At 42.6% G+C, this 14,269-nt stretch overlaps 1 protein-coding gene across 1 annotated transcript in view; it reads left to right on the top strand.

Annotated features, from left to right (window-relative positions):
* Nucleotides 1-14,269, top strand: part of dnah7 (dynein, axonemal, heavy chain 7) — a gene marked incomplete at both ends in the record, with an annotated part of 66,664 nt that overhangs the window by 14,255 nt on the left and 38,140 nt on the right. Inside the window, 12 exons of the mRNA XM_079230946.1 lie at nucleotides 702-895; nucleotides 2,488-2,686; nucleotides 2,897-3,037; nucleotides 4,050-4,262; nucleotides 4,347-4,456; nucleotides 5,321-5,489; nucleotides 5,890-5,992; nucleotides 6,651-6,778; nucleotides 7,241-7,453; nucleotides 8,378-8,476; nucleotides 9,421-9,669; nucleotides 10,752-10,901. Of these exons, the coding sequence (XP_079087072.1) occupies nucleotides 702-895; nucleotides 2,488-2,686; nucleotides 2,897-3,037; nucleotides 4,050-4,262; nucleotides 4,347-4,456; nucleotides 5,321-5,489; nucleotides 5,890-5,992; nucleotides 6,651-6,778; nucleotides 7,241-7,453; nucleotides 8,378-8,476; nucleotides 9,421-9,669; nucleotides 10,752-10,901 (1,968 nt within the window). The remainder of the gene's footprint in view (nucleotides 1-701; nucleotides 896-2,487; nucleotides 2,687-2,896; nucleotides 3,038-4,049; nucleotides 4,263-4,346; nucleotides 4,457-5,320; nucleotides 5,490-5,889; nucleotides 5,993-6,650; nucleotides 6,779-7,240; nucleotides 7,454-8,377; nucleotides 8,477-9,420; nucleotides 9,670-10,751; nucleotides 10,902-14,269) is intronic.

Genomic DNA, 14,269 nt, shown 5'->3' with positions numbered 1-14,269 from the left:
ATTTCAGAATCCCCCCAGACGTTTTCCTGTGAGCAGGTCCAGGCATCCATTGTCCAACCTTCACGGTTGAGTTAGTGTACACATGAGATGATGTCAGAGCGGAAATATGTAATAGGTGCGAGACAGGCCTCAGGTGAAATCTCCTTTTACTTTTTTATTTTTTTCAGGTCGCTGTGTGACAAGTGGGCCTCAGTGTGGAACATGGATTGGATGTTTTGCATAAGGAAGTGTTTTAGTGTTACCTTCAAGGCAACACTGCACTGCTGAAAAACTAATGAACGCAACAAACCACTTTTCTCTCACGTGTTTCCTTGATGAACAAAACGATGCAGTGCATCACCAATGCTATCGGCCGCTTTGCAGAGGGGGCAATAGTCATGGTCCTATAGTCGAGGGTGTACAGTACCTGTCTAGGGACCGAATGTGATACAATTGCTGCTTTCTAGTGAGGGATCCATTAGAAAAAGCTATACAGTCCTAATTAGCACCTATGTGAAACTATGAGCTTGAAATGAGTCTGAGTGGACCTGAAATGACTAAAACATATCTGTTTATGTGTTTTGAATACATGTTAAACCTGACTACCTGTTGTGCTCAAAGTAAAATGCCCATATTAATACCACAGAAATTATATTGTAAGTAAATTGAGGATACGTGAAATGTTTGCTTTCCACTAAACTATTCTCTCCTGCCTGTGTTAGGACAAGCACGTGCTGGCAGTGACATCCATCGACAAGATGCTGGAGAAGCTGAAAACGTCCAATGAGCTCCTGGAAATGATCCTCAAAGGTCTTAACAACTACCTGGAGAAGAAGCGTCTCTATTTTCCGCGGTTCTTCTTCCTGTCTAATGATGAGCTGCTGGAAATCCTCTCTGAGACAAAGGACCCTTCTAAGTAAGTTCAAACATGTCGGCATCGTTGTGCACCCAGTCATAATGGTATTTATCATTATACTAAGACAATGGTTGTGTAAAGTTGGTCTACCCCTGTGATAAGCAGCTAGTATCAATCAGTAGCCTACCTAGTCAAATGATGAATAAACTTAAGCCAAATCAGTTTATGTATCAATAAACGCAGCTGAACAAAAAATGAGATTCAGCATGTGAAAGGAGCAAATCCAGAAAAAGGAAATAGAAAACACCGTAAAATAGTTGTTGCCTTTGAGATACAAAATATTCCGCTAACTACCATGCATACTCAGCCCCCACAGTCCTTACTGATAACCTATCCGTGTCTAATTTCACCCAGGGCGTTTGGTTAATAATGAATGCGATTCCAAATGGACGATATTCTCTTTTCTTTTTCACTCTACCATCCTCTTTATTCTCTCTTTGGCTTCTGGGAATTGTCAAAACATCAGTAGAGATGCGCGCAGTCACAACCTCTTATGTAAAGAAGGGAAGACAGGGCAGTGTAATGTTGGGAGAGCGCATGATAGATCTGCTGAGAAATTTCAGTCATCGGCCCATAAATGCAGTGCTGGACTGACAAAAGAGCTCGCTTTGATTTTCGGGGATGTAGAGAAAGCGAGGTACCCAAATGCCAAAGTTTGAATGCTCTGGCATTGTAACACTGAATGATTTTTTTGCACAGCGAGAACAAGCAACAGAAACATAGAAGATATACAGCAGTATGGAAACGAGGACATTCTTTGTTTACTGTGTGACATTCAAGAAAAGTTACTAACAATAAGTAGGACTTCAGCAAACATTGCACTTTTAGTTTCAGTGACCAAGGGCAACAACCGGTTTCGCAACAGCAAAGGTCACAGGACATGGTGTGAATGTGAATGGAAAAAATTGGTGAATGAATGTTATCTTCTGAAGTTTTTTTTAGGGGTGCAGCTGGATTGAATCACAATTCCACAATTCAATTCTGACACATATTCTAGTAATTTAAGTCCATAAATATTACAAAAAGTAATATAGATCATCTAAAAAACTCAGTTAGCAACCCTATTTGGTTCATTGACCTTTCGAAGAGTAACTGTTGGAAATAGTAGTTTGACTTAAGACTCTTTGTAGCTTTTGTTGTTGTTGTTGTGGCCTCCTTTTGGTTGTAAACTAATGCAGAAGAAGCCATCATTAACATCTGAGCACAACAACGCCAGTGCTGTAGTTCTCTTACAAAACCAGACTATGTTTGACCTTTAGTGGATGACAGTCAGCAGTTGGTGTTTAGGTGGAGATGCAGCCATGCTCAAGGGCAATTGTCCTATAACATGGAAACTAATTTGCAATAACATAAGACCGGGATCAGGGACAGTAAAAAATAAGTAGTAGCTTTAAGACACACTTCATGCCTACAATCTTTCAGTAATTTTCTTTTGGTTAAATTGGGTCCGTCGATACTGTTTTATGTAACAACTGTTAACATCTTCATCTGCAGGGGCACTCTGTATTAATGTGGACTACTAAACCCCCCTCACTCGGGGTTACCTATAACTATTGAAAGTGATTCACTATTCTGGCCTTACTTTCCTCCAGAGTGCAGCCCCATCTGAAGAAGTGCTTTGAAGGCATCAACAGTGTGGTGTTCACTGACGTGCTGGACATCACCCACATGAAGAGCAGTGAGTGTGAAGTGGTGCAGCTGCTGGACATCATTTCCACGTCCAAAGCCAGGGGCCAGGTGGAGAAGTGGCTCCTGGAACTCCAGAATGGCATGGCCGCCTCCCTGCATAAGGTGTTGTTGTGGACTGTTATTACGCCACTGTTTGAGCTTCACTTATATACACCAAGACATGTTTTGTTTCTTGTAATGTTCTAACGAGATTTAAACACACCAGACTAGACTGTTGGACCTTCAAGGCTTCTCCACATATGATTTCTAATGTGGTCCATGATACAGGTACCAGGTAGTTAAGACCTCTGTCCCCCTTGTGGTCTATTGCAGGTAATTGGGGAGGCAATCAAGGCGTACCCCAATGAGTTAAGGATCGATTGGGTGCGTGCTTGGCCAGGCCAGACTGTGCTCTGCGTCTCACAGGTCTACTGGACGAAGGATATCCATGAAGCCATTATTTCAGGACAGAAGGTGATCGACAGTTTATTGTATTTCTCTTTGTACCTGCTTACGTATTCTGAATTACAGTTTTTCGTATGCAGTGTCAGGGGCCTTTCATTCAGACGCTCACTTCCAGTTCGATCAAGTTTGTGCCTCTCATGTACAGTGTTGTCGTTACATTAAGTCCCAGAACTGAACATCGATTTTTCTAAAAGATACATCCCTTTGAAATGTCTTTAAAAAGACGTGCTGCAATTTGGAAGGTATTTCAAGAATCCTCAAAGAGACTTGGAACCATCTGGATAGAAAATAATTTGTTCATGGCACGCATTTATTTTAGAATTTTTTTCTAAATATTTTGGTTCAAGTCATCCAAATCATGATTCATCTTAGTATTCTTTCTTCTTTTCTTTTCTTTTTTTACTTAACCCACATTCAAAATTCTGTTAAAAAGCAAGCAAACCAGCATGTTTTCCTGGAACACATCATCCACAATATGCTCTGAAGTTCCATGTCTGTAACCATGGGAACATTCACTATGAAGCATGAGCAATAGCATAACAAAAATATGTACAAAGTTCTCAGGATGAGATCAACAATAGTGATTAGTCTTGGATAAGTTGTGTTACAAACGGATTACCTTTCAATGAACCTTTCCTCGTGGCTCCAAGCTACCGTCTAATTCAAAACGGTCCAGCGGTTAAACAGAGACTGAAGTGTATTAAATCTGTCACATCAAATGAAGAGCACCTATATCTGATAAGCTGTCCCATTTTATTTTGTACATGTAGCCATCAGAGGTCTGCGGGTTAATGCTGTTTTGTGAGGTTTGACTGGAAAACAGCCTTTTGTATCGCGCACAGCCAGCGACGCGCTGATAAAAGAGGGAAAAGTGTGGCGTTTGTTTTATCTTGACAGTGATGGGCTTTGGAGTTGTTGCAGAGATCAAAACTTGTGACCTTTCTGTCTATAGATGGGGTCTTGATAAAGTCCTCTCCAGCATGCTCTGACTTTCTGTTTAATCACGCCTCTCTCCCCTCAGGCGTTAGATGCCTACCTGGAGCTGAACAACAGGCAGATTGACGACATTGTGGCACTTGTACGCGGCAAGCTGTCCAAACAGAACCGAGTGACCCTCGGGGCCCTGGTTGTGCTGGACGTCCACGGCAGGGACGTGCTCGCTACGCTGGTGCAGAAGGGGATAAGTGACGAGAATGACTTTGAGTGGCTTAGCCAACTGCGCTACTACTGGGTGGTATGTAAAAGCGAGAATTTTGGGATTAATTTCAACCCATAAAACATACTTGGGGTCTGACCTCTGAACTCACACTCTGTGCAGGAGAACAACCTCCAGACCAAGATGATCAATGCCGGTTTGCCGTACGGTTATGAATACCTGGGCAACACTCCACGTCTGGTCATTACCCCACTCACCGACCGCTGCTACCGGTAAAGCTCCTCCTCAAGCGTTCACTGTTTGTCTCTTTCTAGCGCTTAAGTGTTTGAGATTCTCGTAGATAAAAGTCTTGTTCACAAAACCAAAGTTGTAGGTAGCTACATTTACTGCTCCACTATTATAACCAATCACCTCTTAGCCTGTCAACAAGAGTTCTTTTCTTGTCCATCCTCTAATTAGTCTAATCTTAAAGAGACAGCATACTGTCGCTGAGCTGCTGGGAGTTCTTCCTTACTGGGTTTCTGAAAATAATTCATCTTCATCAAACCTCTCTGTTAGTGCACAATGCTCCCAAGTTAGTTATTACTGCCAGAGCTTGGCCTACTACTGTCTCTATGAGGCAGGGGTAACTTTATCTGCTTTGGCTGTGAATGGCAGTTGTACTTTGCTTTGGATTAATATTAAATCATTTTGATTATAACATTTTGAAGAGAAATAAGAGTGCGTACTGTAATAAAAACACATTGATTGCACCAATAGATTACTCTGAAAGACTGTCGTCCAAATAGCATGAGAGAACATGTATAAAGACGGGTTATGTGAATACCTAATAACAAACACTACAGTATTTGGGAAAATGCTTTTTCCAGTGTGTCTTAAAGCCGAGCACTCAAAAGCTGCCACCTTCCACAATACAGCTTACCTGCAGAGAGGCTCTCAAGCGCTTCAATATTTTATTAAATGTTTTGTCAGCAGGCTGGAGCGGACCTATTTTGACGTGTGTCTGTCGATGAAAATATATATACAGTGTTTATATATCCAGAGTGCTGTGAGGAATCACTTGATCGCATGAATCACTGACAGGCCAGAAGGTGTTACATAAGCTAACTTTCTCCTGTCTGGTCCTCATTCTTCAGCACTTTGTTTGGCGCCCTCAGCCTCCATCTTGGAGGGGCCCCTGAGGGCCCGGCTGGCACGGGAAAAACGGAGACAACCAAAGACTTGGCCAAAGCTGTGGCCAAGCAGTGCGTGGTCTTCAACTGCTCTGACGGACTGGACTACATTGCGTTGGGCAAGTTCTTCAAAGTGAGTGCAATTCTCTCTCACCATGAATTGAACACACTAAACTAGTGAAAGAAGTTGTGATGGTTAGTCTGAAGATATTCCTAGGTTGTGTACCCACCCTCCCCTCACCCTCCTGATTCTGCTGCAGCAGATCAGTATGAATGTGGGAAACCACAAGAGCCCTAATACATTATTGCAAATGTATTATTTTTGTTTACACTGAAACTGCTTACACCCTGCTGAAATGTCTTCCCACTTGCCATACTGAAATAGCTCTCACATACCCAGGCAAAACTTGCTCGTGCATACTATTTAAATATGTATTAATGGTGTGTGTGTGTGTGTGTGTGTGTGTGTGTGTGTGTGTGTGTGTGTGTGTGTGTGTGTGTGTGTGTGTGTGTGTGTGTTTGTGTGAGACCAGGGCCTTTTGTCCTGCGGAGCTTGGGCCTGCTTTGATGAGTTTAACCGCATTGACTTGGAGGTGCTGTCTGTGGTGGCTCAACAGATTCTCACCATACAGAGAGGTTTGTTTACTTTTTTACATTAAGCTGGCAGTATTCCAGAAAAGCTTATTGTATGGCGTATTCTCACCGGTAAAGTAAAAACAACAGATTTTCGACTATAAAGAGAATCAACACAGAGCTGAGGCAATTTGTGTAGGCTGGCCAGCAGAACTTCACAGCAGTGTGCTCTATGTGTCATAAGATTCAAGAACCAATGGAGTAGACTGATCTTTCTTCGCTCAAAAGTAAAGTTTGAAAATGCAAATAGGTCTCTGTTGCTTAACTGCTGCTGAAACTATTTTTCACAATAGTTTTTAGAGCTGCAGGTTTTCCTTATCTGAACCGTGGATAGAGGATGTAGTACGGGTTGTGTAGTAAGACTTGTGTAGACACATTTCTAAAGCATCCAAGCCTATGGCCACACAGGTTAAAGGTGTGCATTTGTGTCTTAGTGTCCCTCGAGATGTACACAGGCTCGTACATGGTGTCCAGGCATATGCTTCTCAGGGTGTGCTCATTTCAAAGAGACCATACACCAAAGCACGCTGATCTATTCGCAGACTTTATAGTGCAAATGTTTTGACACAGCGCTCTTCTTTTCAACTGTTCTATCAGAGTCAAAAGACACAAAGAACAAGTAAATACTGAAGTGTATCTCACTGCATCTGTGCGTATACAGGAATCACTTCCCATGCTGAGCTGCTGATGTTTGAAGGAACGGAGCTCAGACTGGACCCCTCCTGCGCCGTGTTCATTACTATGAATCCCGGCTACGCTGGACGCTCTGAGCTACCGGACAATCTCAAGGTACAGTATCAGTTTCATCAGTTTAGTTTCAAGTTTGAGGCATATTCACGTTCACATAACTTGAGGAGTTTGAATCCCATTTGGAAAAATCTGCATTCAGTTTTTCTTGACAAAAGTAGCTCAAAATAAAGGCTTATTTTATGCCTGTGTCCTGTCCATGTCTATTTATGCTCTTTAAATAATGTATTGTAGGCTATTGATGTATGCCTACACTATGAGTGTTTAACTTTAATAATTAGTGAGACTTCTTTCAGTAATCATAACGTTCCCATGCGTGCAGAAATGTCACTGCAGGAGCTATCGTTGGACATTTAGGCAGCGAATCTGAAAACTGTAGACCGTTTATAAACTTGACGAAGGAAACAGAACTAAACTTCAGGCCTATGAAATAATGAATGAAGTTATGTTACTGACCCTTAAATTACAAACCTTCTATTCAGCAATAATGTATCTTCTCACCAGGCTCTGTTCAGGACTGTGGCTATGATGGTACCGGACTATGCAATGATTGCAGAGATTGTGCTCTACTCGTGCGGCTTTGTGACTGCGCGGCCCCTGTCTGTGAAAATTGTGGCCACTTATCGGCTCTGTTCAGAGCAGCTGTCCTCTCAGCATCACTACGACTATGGGATGAGGGCTGTCAAGTCTGTGCTCACTGCAGCTGGAAACCTCAAGGTATCTTAACACCAGATTCCTGTTGATATGATGCAATTTTTTGTTCATTTACCTGAATACTTTCCAACAATATATTTCAGTGTCCCTTACGCACACCCACAGTGCCACTGCCAGCATGTCTGTTTTTTGTTTTTATTCCTCATACTCTTGAGAGATTTAAATGGTTGTTTCCTTTCAGGAAACACATTTTAATTAACAACAACAATCTTTAATTGTTTAACTAAAAGACAATAAAAAAAAGAAGAGAAAAAGCGAATGCCTAATTGGGCTGCAACGATAACCCAACTCTTGCTCAGTCTGTGTTGATAAAAGTAGTGCCGATCAAGTTCAAAGGCAAACATGCACATTGCTGTGTGTAATGTCTTGCCTCATCTTAGAAATAAATTGAGTTCCAGTTTTTATGCAAAGGAAGCAAGTTTATTTGAAGTAGGGCTGGATTTAACATTGGTAGTTCTGTGATACCATTTGGATTGCGTGCACAATTTAAATCTACTTGACGCAGCAGTAATTTTTTAGACACTGAATAATCTAAAGAATTGTCCCAAACCTCCTTTATTTTCCAAACACAACAGAGAGCAGTGATGTGTGAGAGAGGAAGAAAAGAGCCGTCAGTTTGGCTTTCAAACAGACCGTTATCAACAGGCATCTGCATTTTTTATTCACACAGGGGTGACCTGATGCTGCATACATATGATTTCTTTCATCGGGTTCTATGTAGACTTACCAGGGACACCTAACCTGCTGCCTTTTTTTAAATTGAGCTTTTGGGAAACAGAGGTGTCATGTAGACCCATACACCTGCGAACTGATGAAGCTCTTTGACTTGGTTGTGATTCCAATGTTGCTCAGAGAGACTTTACAACTGCTTTTGATTATGTGTCATTCTTCTCTCCCCACCTCTCTTCTGGCTTTGCTGCACTGTAGCTCACTTTTCCAGAGGAGAATGAAGACACCTTGCTGCTGAGATCCATTATTGATGTCAATCTGCCCAAGTTTCTGTCCCATGATCTGAAGCTATTTGAGGTGCGATAGAATGGGGCTCCTCCTGTCTTGATTAATGGAGCGATACACATCAAGTGATGTCAGCCCATGTTAATTCCAGTCAGTTCATTGACAGCCGTGATGCACAAAGACAATTTAAGTCTGTTTGAGTCAGAACAGTTCACTGGAGTATGTGTGTTTGTGTCCATCAACTGTCTTCACCCAACGCATCCCAAGGTGAACGTGTGTGTGTGTGTGTGTGTGTGTGTGTGTGTGTGTGTGTGTGTGTGTGTGTGTGTGTGTGTGTGTGTGTGTGTAGGCTTGTGTCTTTTCCATTGCATGTTGTTTAAAACTGTGTTTAAAGTTACTACATGGAACTTTTAACTGGTTATGAAACAGGCTCAATTTAACACTGATGCCTATATGACCTACATAAGAGAACGAAACCATCATTGAGAATATTAGCTATTTCTATATAGTTATTCTTAATGCCTTCATGCCATCGTGTCCAATTCCCTTGTTAAATCAGGCAACTTATGGCCCAAAGGTTCAGCTGAAACCTTCAGCTCAGACTAGAGCGGGGCCACTCGGACCAACCAACTGCGGACAGACCCAGATTTGGAGTAGCTGTCACCTTCAACTTGCAGACAGAGCTCTGATGGGAGGAGGAGAGCTCAGCACCCGTCAGCAGCGTCTCCTCCTCTGGCCAGCAGCAGATTTGCTTCGCTGCTTCGCCGGTCCCCGCTGGGAGCCACCAACAACACAACGATGCTAGAGACCCAGACCGTATTGTCAGAGCCCGCTAGAGGGAAGAGGGAACTAGAACTGTGTGGGCAGACGGTCAGACCCTAAAATGAGAGGTTTTCTGAAGGGAATTTGGTGCTCGGAAACACAAAATAATAGTTCCTCGTAGTAGCTTTAATTATGTGTGTTCCCTCATTCCACTGCTCTCACTGTTCCCCAACTACTTTGCCCTTCCATCTCAGGGTATCACCTCTGACCTCTTCCCGGGGGTCAAGCTTCCAGAACGAGACTACTGCATCCTACTGGAGGCCATCGAGGAAAACTGCCAGAGGATGAACCTGCAAGTCACCGAATTCTTCACTGAGAAAATCCTGCAGATCTTTGAGATGATGATTGTGAGGCATGGTTTCATGCTGGTGGGTGAACCATTTGGAGGCAAAACCAGCGCCTATCGTGTGCTGGCAGCAGCCCTTCATGACGTCTTTGAAAAGGTATGATGTCCTGTTTGAATCTCTGGTGGATGTTGTGCTCTTTATCTGTTGACAATACGAGTTAAGGAAATAACAGATGGATATGCTTACTGTGATAATTGGAGAAACTGGGAAGGAATTGTGAATTATGGTAATGGTAACAGAAGTGGATGAAAGTTGTACGTTAGGCCGCAAGTTGCGTGTCAGCTTGCTATATAACATGATTCCTTACGTGGCACTAAGTCTTGATCAATAGCTACTTCAAACCACTTCATTTTCCTGGTTGCATTTCCCAAAAATGTCCTTGAGGTCCAATTTATTCATTATGTTCTTGTCAGGTATTAACCTGGTCAATTTGTCAGACATTTTGGAAAAAAGTCCCTTATATTCAGATGGTTAGCCATGCATTCTTTAATTGTACTGTATCACAGATTTTGAAGGGTTTTCCGGAGTCCTTGAGACACGAACTTGCTCAATCAGTAAAAAAACGAATCATAAAAACGTTCACGTCAAGTAAAAAATATGTGTTACACTTAATATCCAAGGCTTATCTGAGCTACATGTTTTTCCCAAGTAAACACATCCATCCAGTTTGTCAGAGCTGTAGTCTTTGTTTAGCAGTTATCGATCTCACAGAGAAGAGCAGAGCTGGCTGGTTGTATTTACATGGCTGAGAGAGCTGAGAGGCATCCCACCAAGGAGACAGATGAAGGCCTGCTGATGGAACGCCTGGGAATGCCACATTTATCATCGTCACCCTTGTTGCTGCACGTCCACTGATCATGTCCAACCCCCCCGCCACCTCCCCTTGTTCTCCTTTTTTGTTAGTCTTTTTTTTCCCAGCAGCCTCCTTTTCTCATTGTTTTTAACTCAGAGTGACACATTGACTGAAAAGCTGTTTGTTGCACTTTTTCTCTTCTTCAGCGAGCAGAAATCCAGTTATATAGACAGTGATCTTCCAAGCAATTTATGAGCCTTGGCTGAGATAAGTTGGGGAAATCATGCTCTGTTTTGCTACTTCTTTAGCTGTGAAGTAAAAATTCTTATGTGTGTATTGCTTTGTTATCTCCTGTTTGTTCGTATGCATGTGGTTGTTACTCCAGGGTTTGATGGATGAGAACAAAGTGCTGATCACAGTTATCAATCCCAAATCCATCACCATGGGACAGCTGTATGGCCAGTTTGACCCCGTCTCTCACGAGTGGTCCGATGGCATCCTCGCCGTCAGCTACAGAGCCTTCGCCTCCTCCCAGGTAAGGAGACGGCCCAGAGTATGTCTGTTCAAACCGATTTAGGTTCAGGCACAAATCAAACAAACCCACAGTATTGTCAAACTTGTGAAGCAGCACGTCAAACCAGCGGCATGGCCCCTTTACGCCCTCGTACAGATGAACATACTCACACTCGGGAGTTGTGCGTACTTAGCCGCGCACCACCTGTTCCCCATTTGGATACAGAGCACTTGTAATGCAGTGTAATCGCAAAATGTGGTGAAATATACATAATCATATAATATTTTACGCTGCACAAACCCTGATATAGACACTATTTAACAAAGGATGTAACACCTCCCTGTTGCCCCCACAGCTTTCCATCCTACCATCTCTTTGTGCCCAAATGCTGTTGGGAGGGTTGTTGTGAAGTTGTTTAATCCGCTCCAAAGGAAGGAACGGGATTTCTTGTCGATTAGGAATAAAAAACGGCGACTAAACAACGCAAGAGACCCAGTGCCCTACCCCAAAATTGTGTTTCGGTTTTACTGAGTTCAACACTATTGAAGAGTCTACTATGCGATGTTACCGCCTGGCTCGAGGCTGGTAACAAAAAGGGAGACCACAACTTGATCTCCAAACAAAACCCTACTTCATTGTCGGTCCAAACATTTAATGCAAACAAAACATTCAACCAAAACGCGACCTGCTGGTGCAGCAGCTCCTGCTGGGTGAGAGAGAGAGAAGAGAGGACGACACTCCCATTTGTGCCGCCTTTTAAGCCCTCCCGCAGGCGGGCTGTCCCAGCTCCTCCCACCAGGAAGCCGAGCTTTACCCAGGGTCCCAGGTGCAGAGTGGAAGGGTCGTCACAGCGAGTACCAACCAAGCCGAGTCTTCACAACTGTTTACACCATGCCATGTTATGTGCCCATTGTGTCAACTATCAAAACAAGCAGTACTGTTCAGACAATTCTTCTGCAAATTCTTCGATACTGAATTAGGTTGATCTGACCCTTTCTTTAACTATTCCACTGGGATTTTAGGGTCATGAAAAGAGCTGACGTGTCAACTTCTGGGGGTTGGGGGATTTTATTCTATTTTTCATCATTTCTCTGTGTGTTTCTGTTTCTAACAGCGTCGCTCTGAATGCTCAGTTCACTTGTTACCATGTGATCACTTGTACAGAGGTAGTAGTTGCTCATTACGACCTCATCAATGCTCAATTCCTACGTCCTGCTCAAATCTTTGCAACTTGCACTAAAATAACCGTGATTAGTCCAAGAATGTCAAAGCAATGGTGTCTTACAACATCAGCGTAGATGACAGATTTTATAAAGGCTGCTGTCTCTATGGAAACAGGCATTTGAAGCAACTTTGTGCCACCAGTCAAAGCAAATTGTAATTGAGTTATTCTCTGTCTCACCTATTCTGGGCAGCTTCATAGTGGCTGGGACTGTCTGCTCAAAATAGACATCCACGCTAATGACCAGTAATGCACAGTTAAGATGACAACAGTAGAGATGTAGAATGAAGCTATTGCTCCATAACGTCTTCCTGTGGTTTAAAACCTGTGCAATGAGAAGGAGGGGTTTAGGAAGGATAAATGCACAGTAGGCAATAGTTAATAGTTCATTTCAAGCTGCGGTGTCAGGGTAAACAAAAAGAAACATACTGCTGTCTTGTTAAATTTAGATCTTTAATAACGCTTTTCCATTCATGTACACACACGAGACACACATGGGCAGACGACTTACAGATGGCAGTGGGGCCATGTCATAATGGGAAATCATTTGTTCGCCCTGTTCTCAAATTGTTTCCAAATGAACTTGTCATTTAAAAAATTGGCTCGGTATATAAAGTTGTCGTTCTACAAAATTGTTATTTTTTTGCGTGTCAATGAATAAGGAGTGCGAGGAGTGGTTCTGACAGCCATGGCAGTACATACTGATGCAATGGAAATAGAAAATGAGAACAAGGCTGGTTGTAATTCAGTTTCAAAAAAGTCATTTTCCTCTCTGGGCAAAAGCCTGTCTTTGTTTTGCTCTTTTTTTCTGCATCACATTTAACTAAACACATTTTGTGTGTGTGTGTGTGTCTGGGTGTGTGCGTGTGTGTGTGCGTGTGTGTGTGTGTGTGTGTGTGTGTGTGTGTGTGTGCTAATCTGGAGTCAGCAGCAGTGTAGTGTATTAAACTCCCTGCATACAATTTTCAACTGTTTTTTTTTTAAAGTGCCAACGCTCTCTGTCAGATCATTACATTACAGAACTCTCTTCCCTCACAAGCACCAGATGGCCCCAGCCCAGGCATCCTCCATTTGTTTATATTACAACAAATCAATTTAAAGCACAGCTCTTACCAGCCCATTTAACTGGAGAATTGACGCTTGTTGTCAACCTCCATTATGACAGTGTGTAGGTGTTAATTTAATTCATTGCACAACCATTATATGCTTAGATTATAATGCACAGGGGTTTGTTTGTGACCTTTCTGGAAGGATTCTGAAAAAAGGAGGTCTGTTTGTGTTTGCATAGTGAAAAGTATTCGTAGAACCTCGTGTGCTCATGGCAGAGAAGAAATACAATCAAAATCAAAGAGTTATGATTAACGGTTTGATTAAAGTTCAAATGGTGATACAGTGTACATATACTCAGCTGAGGGTCTCCGAGCTTCCGCTCCACAGACCGTTCCTGTCTCGCTTCAGCTCAAAAGACCTCGAACAGGAATCTACAATCTGGTTTTAACATCCCAGCTCATTCGCCTCATTGGTTCAAATCTACGGCATGCAATTGGCTAAAAGTCCCACAGGGGCGGAGTCTCTCTTTGGCACGGGTTTTGAAAATGGCTCCATAACATTCATGTTTTCCGGTACCTGAAGTCCTCACTCTGCCCTCCTGTGTTTGCTAACGCAATATTTGACCTAGAAGGAATTGTTATTCAGTTCTATACGTTACAATTTATGAGAATCTTACTTCAGCCTACAGTCATCCTTCCCCAGAAACCTTTCATCTCGGCTGGCTCGAATCCCCCTCCAGTTCCTTATCTCGTGTCATAAACCACAGGACGAACCACAGGTGGTCCATTCTCTTTGTTCCTTAAGACCAAATGCTCCTTTGTAAAACCCTCAACCACTGTCTGTGTGTAAATGACCTCTGCACTCTGCAGCACAGAGTTCATGTGACCTCAGCAAACTACTGACTCTGTGACCTGATGAACAATAATCTATCTTAAGCATTGCAATGTACACATGAACATCATTACACAGTAATAAAGTGACCTTCATATGCATACAATTACAAATCCCTCATAATAATATCCCTTATTAATTATCATGTTTTATGCATTGTAATTTACACATAAACAATTCACCTTACATAGATGTGCGAGTCTAAATGTGACAAACCAAGCTTAAA

Source organism: Taurulus bubalis, assembly GCF_910589615.1.
Source record: "Taurulus bubalis genome assembly, chromosome: 15".
Classification (NCBI taxonomy): Eukaryota; Metazoa; Chordata; class Actinopteri; order Perciformes; family Cottidae; genus Taurulus; species Taurulus bubalis.
This window is presented reverse-complemented; position numbering and strand designations above follow the sequence as displayed.